The sequence below is a fragment of the Glycine max genome, chromosome 7, assembly GCF_000004515.6.
Source record: "Glycine max cultivar Williams 82 chromosome 7, Glycine_max_v4.0, whole genome shotgun sequence".
NCBI classification, from domain to species: Eukaryota; Viridiplantae; Streptophyta; class Magnoliopsida; order Fabales; family Fabaceae; genus Glycine; species Glycine max.
Genome location: NC_038243.2, coordinates 35,898,363 through 35,906,886, shown reverse-complemented (window position 1 = coordinate 35,906,886; position 8,524 = coordinate 35,898,363). Strand labels below are relative to the sequence as shown.

At 34.4% G+C, this 8,524-nt stretch overlaps 2 protein-coding genes across 2 annotated transcripts; both read left to right on the top strand.

Annotated features, from left to right (window-relative positions):
- The first annotated feature begins 978 nt into the window (after positions 1–978).
- On the top strand, positions 979–2,507 carry LOC100805649 (uncharacterized). The gene is made up of 2 exons (XM_003529237.5): positions 979–1,565; positions 2,162–2,507. The coding sequence occupies exons 1-2, from the start codon at positions 1,088–1,090 to the stop codon at positions 2,215–2,217; spliced, it is 534 nt and encodes a 177-aa protein (XP_003529285.1). The 5' UTR covers positions 979–1,087; the 3' UTR covers positions 2,218–2,507.
- A 4,488-nt stretch (positions 2,508–6,995) lies between these two features.
- Positions 6,996–8,512, top strand: LOC100804582 (pentatricopeptide repeat-containing protein At1g55890, mitochondrial). Its single transcript, XM_003529235.5, has one exon. The coding sequence runs from the start codon at positions 7,021–7,023 to the stop codon at positions 8,221–8,223; it is 1,203 nt and encodes a 400-aa protein (XP_003529283.2). The 5' UTR covers positions 6,996–7,020; the 3' UTR covers positions 8,224–8,512.
- Positions 8,513–8,524: the final 12 nt, after the last annotated feature.

The following is an 8,524-nucleotide window of genomic DNA, read 5'->3' as shown; positions in this document are numbered from 1 at the left end:
TTTCCGTAGCTGTATATCATTGCGTGTGTTTGGATTGCGATCCAAAAAGTAAAGTTCGATAAAACTTAAATTTAATCAAAAGGAGGTTTAATATAAGTTAATTTATGTTGAGTTTTATACATTCAAGGGAAAAAACAAAGGCGGAAGTAGTTTTGTACTTTTTTCCCTCAATTAGGATAAAAATCAGGTTTAATTGTAAAAATAATCTCATGTTTTTTCATCTCACTTAAGGGTTTTTTATTTTTTAATTCACTATTATAGTTTTTTTTCAAGTCTGAGTCTTCAAAACAAAAATTTAACGTTGATTATTAATATAAAATATTGACGGCTACATATCCATATATTATTGATCATTTACAAGATATATGCAAATTAATCATCATCAGTTGTTATCTTAATAACAATTACTAAAGAAAAATAATTCACATCATCCATTTCTCAGACCCACATATTATTGCTTACGTGTTTTCGTTTACGGGTTCTAGGAGAAAAGTTTATGGGTGTTGAAAATAAGTGAGGTGAATTGTTTTTTATGAATAATTGTTACTAAGATAGTTATTTGATGACGATTAATTTGTATATACTTTTTAAATGATCAATCATATGTCAACACGTATATTAATCGGCAACACTCAATTTTTGCTCTTAAGATTCAAATAATTAATTTAAAAAAACAAAAAAAACTTTGATAATGTATTAAAAAAATAGGAGAATCGACTTAATGAGTTGAGAAAAATAAAAGAATTATTTTTACAATTAAACCTAAAAATTACATTCAATTCATCTTAAAAAATGATTTGTCAAATAAGCATGTGTAACTTTCCATGAGAGAGAGTATTTCGGTTTAGGTAAGTCTAAACCTCAAACCAAACACACCCTATATCACCATCCAAGGAAAGGGTGTTATGGTAATCTCGCTCCTGATGCCAACTCAGGTCCTGATAACTCAACTGAGTGTCCTTTCTGGCGCCTAACCATGTATTTGCAATGAGTCACATCACATGCGTGTTCAATTCAAACTTCAAAAAACATGAAACCTTAAAACCCCCAAAAGCAGTGTCCTCAATCATCACATTCTCCCACCACGATGTTGTCTCTGACACCAAGATCTTCTGTTGTTCCCTCACACCTCATTCTTCTCCTTCTTCTTATTCTTCTTCCTCTCACAGGGTCAGCAGCAGCAGTGGAAGAAGAGAATTCTTACTCTTCTGATCTTCACAGGGTGCTCCACAGCCATGGCTTGCCAGCAGGGCTCTTCCCTCGGAGTGTCAAGTCTTTCAATTTGGACCAGACGGGTCGCTTGGAGGTGCACTTGGATCGGCCGTGTTTGGCTCAGTACGAGACGAGGGTGTTCTTCGACAGTGTGGTGAGGGCTAACCTTAGTTTCGGACAACTCAAGGTGTTGGAAGGGATGTCAAGGGAAGAGCTTTTCTTGTGGTTGCCTGTGAAATATATCTTAGTGACCGATCCTTCTTCCGGACTCATTGTTATTGATATTGGTCTTGCTTTTAAACATCTCTCCTTGTCTCGGTTTGAAGATCCTCCAATTTGTAAATCTCATTCTGGTACTACATCATGTCCTTTCTCTCTACTACCTCTAATTGGATGTCATTAATTGTTGCATGGCAATTTGCCCTGAGTTCTTTAAAGCATTTCATTCACAAAGAAATTATTATAGGATTTGAGACCATCGAATGTTAATGACCTCGGCCAATTTCTAAATGATATATTATAGTCAAAATTTTCAATTTGTAAGAAAAAAGCTAGTAAACTTGATTATATATTATGTGGAGATTGGTTGAGATCAGATTGATTTCAGGCCATTATATATTCATGATCTCGGTCAATTTTTAAATGATATTTAGTGAAAATTTTCAATTGGGGAGAAAAAGTTAATAATAAACTTGACTAAATATTGCATAGACTGGCTGAGACCCTTGAGACTATATAATAATTTCTCCTCATTTCTAGGTTTTGATTTTAAGATGCAATGCGAAGATAATAGGCTTGCAAGTTTAATCTCAAACATTATTTTTCAGGATACCAACCAGTGACTAAATAGTGATTACTGTGTTTCTGTTCTCATAATTCATTTTTCTCTTTATTTTTGTATTTTGTTTAATATGTAGAGTTTTGATATCGAAATTGGATGTGGGTGCAGGTCTTATGCTTAAGGTTGGTGGAAGGAAGGGCGTTGGATTTACAGCTCAGAGATGAAAGGCTGTTCGCTCGGCTGAGGATGGCTTCTTCTTTCTCTTTTCTGGGTTCTGCTGTTCTGGTTTTCCATAGAAAGAATTATGTGAAGAAATGTGCAAAACCAAAATATATAATGTCATCCATTAGTTGCATGAAGTTGATCACAAGAGAAGAAATTATACCTCTGTCCGTTAATTAGGATCAACATTAAAACTTTGAGGAAAACTCTAATTCAATTATAGCTAGAAAATACTTTTTGAATATGTGTTTGTAGTCCTTTAATTTTATCAAGATTTCTTTTTAAATTTCAAGATACTGTAGTATTTCCTTCAAGTTTAGATAAAAGGCTAAATATGCTTTTGAAGCAAATTGATAAAATTAATTCATAAGGGATAAAAAAAGGTTTTTTTAAGACTAAAATAATTAAGATTTTGTTCCAAAATTTTATACTTATATTCAAAAGTGTTGAGTTTAAGAAATGCCCCAATTTTTACAAAGAATACAATCATACAATGATAAAATCGTATTCACTCATTTATTTAAACACAAATAGATAATTTGTTCACCAATACATGTATATTTTCTTAGGCAAAGTATACAAATATTTAAATATAAGGTAGTAGTTGGTGTGTAATTGAGTAAACAAACCAAAATGCAAATGTTTTGTCCTCTTTCGTTCAGCATTTTTCATGAAGTAACGTTATGTCTATTTTCTTCATATATATTATATGAATTAAACAATAGAATTCATATATATTATATGTTTATATTTTGTAACAAAAAAAAAATGTTGTAGCTAGTTTGATTCCATTTTGCACCACGAGAGTGTGAGACTGTGAGTTGATCACGTTTTATGGGCTGCTTGATGCTGTGGGACTAGATGGGGCCCGGGGGTAGGGGTTGGATGACTGTTGCTCTGATATATGAGGAGTTACAATGCCAGGTTGTGAAGAAGAAAACGGACGAAGCTGTTGCATTTTTCAGGAAAAGAAGAACATGGGTGTCTAACCTGAACTTTTTAATAACATCATTTCTTTGATCGAAGGTTTTGTGAATGAGGGTAACTTAGATGAAGCTAAGAAAGGGTTTGGACGATTGGTGAAATAGCAAATTGTACCAAAAAAAAAAGAGGGTTGAATATGGTGGAAGAGGCTTATTCTCCACGACTTTGTAAACTATGATTTGAATTCCTGCCAAAAAAAATGCTTATATTAGTGTCTAATTTTACCTTAAAGAAAATTACGGTCAAAGAGAAAACTTATAGAACAAAAAAGAATAGCAAATTGTTCCCCAAATTGTAAGATTTTAAACTCCAATGCTCTTCCCCACCCCTCATTCTCCCCAAGTTCCTAGTTTCCTAGTGGTTTTAGAAGATAACATGTTTATTTGCCATTACTATGGAAAATAAAATTATCTTTGCAAGCATATAGTTCTTGAGTCTAGTGGTAGATACAGGACTGATGTATATTAAACCTATTAAATATCATAAGTTGATCCAAGGATACAATAATCTAAAATCCATTTTAATTTGATGGACAAATGAAAAAGAAATAAGTTTCTATTTTTAATTGCCCCATACTATATCCATAACAACTTTTTTGTTTGCCATTCACCATCCATGCCCTGAAAAATAACTAAAACAGAATCAACTTCTTAAAGAATTTAAACTTGATCAAGTTAAAGCAATTGATATATTAGCATGAAATAATGTTTCTCAGGGTAGCAGAACATAAGATAGTCATGAGTAGAAGTTTCATCATTGATCATACAGCATAAACTATTCTCCTTCTATAATTATACATATTCCTATCTTTCCTAGGGTCACCTGCATGAAGGTTGTAACCAGATATGCTTTTTTTAAGGTTGTAACATTGGTGTCTATCAGTTCAATGCCAATATTATCCATGGCTTCCATCAATTTCTTGAACCTTCCCCTCTTCTTCTCAATGATCATCTTGACCCACAGTTTGTTCCCATCAATTTTTGTCGCCTAGACCTCTCTTCCTGCAAAAAGTAACTGCATCAAAATTTACTGTTGTAATTATAGAGAAGATTAATTCATTTAGTTAAGAAATTAAAATTGTAGATAACCTGTACTATCCCCAATTTGTTCATCTCTTCTGCAGCATCAATTTCTTCTTTCTTTGGTTTTATTTCCTCTGATGTTGCTTCCATTTCATGAAGCTCATAGCTGAGACTCTGGACTATGTTTTGCTGGGTTTCGATGTAGGTGATGGCATCCTCAACAATGGTTGCTTTGTTCATCTAAAATCAATAATATTAGGATCCATAATCAATTTCCATTCAATCATTTAGTGTACTGAATAAAAACTAATCCAATAAATTGAATTATAATTAAATCATTAGATAAAGGAATATATAAGAAACTAAGTGAAGTTCAAGTGGTTGTTGCATTGTGATGATGGGTACTAAAGACCGCAGCAGCAAAATCCTGGTACTGAGCTTCTCCCTCCTTCTCCTTTCCACCTCAAGGTTCTTGGATTTGAACACTTGTGTGTCATAGTCATAGTTTTTCCTCCTCATCCTTTCCCTGTTGCTACCATTTTCAGCATTAAAAGAAAACTCATCTAGAGACATGTGTAGCCTTTCTTCACATACATGTCCCATTTCTGGACTAGTGGGTCTTAGCAAGAGAGAAAGAAGGTATTGAAGAAAGATCTTTCAATGTCAAGTGAAGAGTGAAAACCGAGTGATTGGCTGCTATTTAAGTGCTTCTCACAAAGCCTTCATCACATCATGTGTTTTGAGAGGTTTTTTAGTCCATGCGTTTCTTATGAGAGAGAAATGTTCCAGTTTAGGCCTATTAAGGGTTTGCTACATGTTTGAATCTGGATAACAGAACTAACAGATGTGAATATAACATCCAATGAGAGGTCAAATTATTATTTTCTAGAAGAAACCATACACACATAATTAAAGTCTATTCTAATTTGTAATTGCAAGTTTGCAACTTACCACCACACCTCGTTGTAAGTGTTCTCCAAAATAGATTGATGAAAAAAATGGATTGGTGACTTTTCAATGATATTTCATTTATAGGAGCAATAAATGCTGGAAGTGAAAATGAATATTGTGGACTTCATTTGTTGCTTGTGTGTTATTTTCTTTTGTTGTCGTGAAATTAAGTAGACATGAATGCTTAACATACTTATAATGTGTTTGGAAGTGAATTTTTTTTCTTCAAGGAAGATATCTTAATAGTTGAAAGTCCTTAGATTAACTCTAAAAGTGTAGAAGTTATCGAAATGATTTTAACCTATCTTAACAAAATCTTTTTCATATGTACCATTAGAGAATTGAACCCTTGTTAGAATGTTTTTTAAAGTCTATTACATTCTCTTTAAAATCATATTATTTCAAGTTTAATGTGAAAGTTATTTTTACTAATTTAAATGCAAAACCAAAGATACTATTATTAACACTATGTATTTATTGAGAAATTATTAGGTGGTATTTGACTATCATTTAATTCATTGTCTCAATCAATCTTTACATAGCACATAATCAAGTATTATTAATTCTATTCTTATAAATTAAAAAACTTACATATATTTTACATAGAAATTGAATGGGACCATGAATAGGAGATTATTCAAAACTATTAGTATATGTCAATTCAAATTGATTTAACTCAAAATCAATTCTAAATCTGAACACATTAAGTTTATATATAAATGTGGAGATTGACATAATTTTTCTATACACGCTAAATCATATAATGTGAAAAGTAAAATAAAATATTTAAATTACATATAATCAACGAGAAAAATAACATTTTTTTCTCTTTACTTACTTTATAATCAATGTTCATCATTTTTTTATTTGTAGAAATAAAAAACAAATATTAAGAATTTATAACAATTTATGCATCTTGATTGATCAATTGAATTGGACTCTTTAATTTTGGTATAAAATAACAAAATATTATGTCAACAAATAATATAATTATTAATGATATAAATATCTTTACAATATCATTTAATCATAAACCATCATATATAATATTTTTTTTATCATAACTATCTTAAAACCCCATTTTACTCCTTTAAACCGTTATTTCATTCATTAAACTTTTTCATAAACCATTATTTCTCTTTCACTGTCTTATTTTTTATTTACTTATTCTTTGTTCTCTAACTATACTTATCAGTTGATTACACTTCGCAAACCACCAACTCACTCCCATTAGACTATGCAAACTCCTTCGTTTTAAAAATAATTTATAATGCAGTAAAAAAAATCTAATTAATTAACAATGTTAAAGATTTTTATCCTAAATTCCTAACAAAGTATTCGTTAAACTCATTTTTAATAATTAAAACGACACTTACTTTTTTTATTAAAAAAATTTAGATGAGTTGAGTCTTAGAGATGTACTAGAATTAGGAATTAGGTATGGCTCAAGGCTGGATGAGTTGATTCTTAGATCGATAATGAAATTCAAATTTAGATACAAATTAAATTGTTACCAACTGCATCAACTTGATAAAGACGTTTACTTCAAAATTTGCAAAACCCTTATGGACCTAAAATAGATAAGGGTGTTGCTAGCTGCACCTAGCAGTATTGCTGTGCACACAGCAATTTCCCATATTATCAAAATTGTCCTTTCGTAAAATTTTATGAAAGAAGTTGTTCTGTATAATTTTACTTTTACAGAAGGACAATTTTGAAAAAAATAGGAAATTGCTGGGTGCACCAGCAATACTGCTGGGTGTACCTAGCAACACCCAATAGATAATCTAAAACCCTTGGGCAGAAGAGCATGCTCAAGGCCCAAACTTTAAAACAGTTGAACAAACAATGGCTCCATTTAGACCTTGTGTTGTGTTCAACACTGTTGCAGAAGACACAAGAAGTCACAAAATGTATCACGTTCTTAACCGCGCTTTCTGCACCGCCACAGAGCCCGCCACCACCATCGCCGCTTCCATCAGGTCCATTTCGGAGGATCTGTACAAGGAAGTGAAGCTGAAGAACGTGGTGGAGAAGTTCAAGAAAGCCTCCGACAACGACCGCTTCCGCAAAAAAACCGGCATCTACGAGGACACCGTTCGGCGCCTCGCCGGCGCCCGGCGCTTCCGGTGGGTCCGCGACATCCTCGAGCACCAGAAGCAGTACTCCGACATCTCCAACGAGGGCTTCTCCGCGCGCCTCATTTCCCTCTACGGTAAATCCGGCATGACCAAGCACGCGCGCAAGGTGTTCGACGAAATGCCGCAGCGAAACTGCAGCCGCACCGTGCTCTCCCTCAACGCCCTCTTGGCCGCGTACCTCCACTCCCACAAATACGACGTCGTCCAAGAGCTTTTCAGGGACCTCCCAACGCAGCTCTCGATCAAGCCCGATTTGGTGACTTACAACACCATCATCAAGGCGTTTTGTGAAAAGGGTTCGTTTGATTCGGCGTTGTCGGTGCTTCGGGAGATTGAGGAGAAGGGTTTGAGTCCTGATTCCATCACTTTCAACACTTTGCTTGATGGGTTGTACTCAAAAGGTCGTTTTGAGGAGGGTGAGAAGGTGTGGGAGCAAATGAGTGTGAATAATGTTGCTCCTGGTGTGAGGAGTTACTGCTCCAAGTTGGTGGGGTTGGCTGAGGTGAAGAAAGCAGGTGAAGCTGTTGAGCTATTTAGGGAAATGGAGAAGGTGGGTGTGAAGCCTGACCTCTTCTGCATCAATGCCGTGATCAAAGGTTTTGTGAATGAGGGTAATTTGGATGAGGCTAAGAAGTGGTTTGGAGAGATTGCAAAGTCTGAGTATGACCCTGATAAGAACACCTACTCTATCATTGTTCCCTTCCTCTGTGAGAAGGGTGATTTCAAGACTGCCATTGAGATGTGCAAGGAGATTTTCAACAACCGGTGCCGTGTTGATGCGACGTTGCTGCAGGGCGTCGTGGATAAGCTGGCGAGCGAGGGCATGATTACAGAGGCTAAGGAGATTGTGGAGATAGGGAAAACCAATAGGTACTGTCGCTATAGGTTAGATTTGCCAGCAAAAGAGTAGAGTTATTTAGTCGCACTTTCTTATTGTTCTTGCGGTTTAAATGGTTTTCATAATGGTGATTGGGAAATTGTCAAGAATGGATTTTGTTTGGCATTGTGAGCTTAGTAAAACTGGTTGCTTCATAATGGCTTATGCAGTCTGATTGCACTAGCTCTTTTTGCTGGTTAGATATTAGCCCTTAAACTTTACCCCTGCATCAAATTTCTTGTTATGTGAATTTGCATTTAGCAGTTTTAATATGGAATGCATACCTGCATGCACATATGAACTTATATGTGGATGTTTTGGAGTTTGGTCTCCC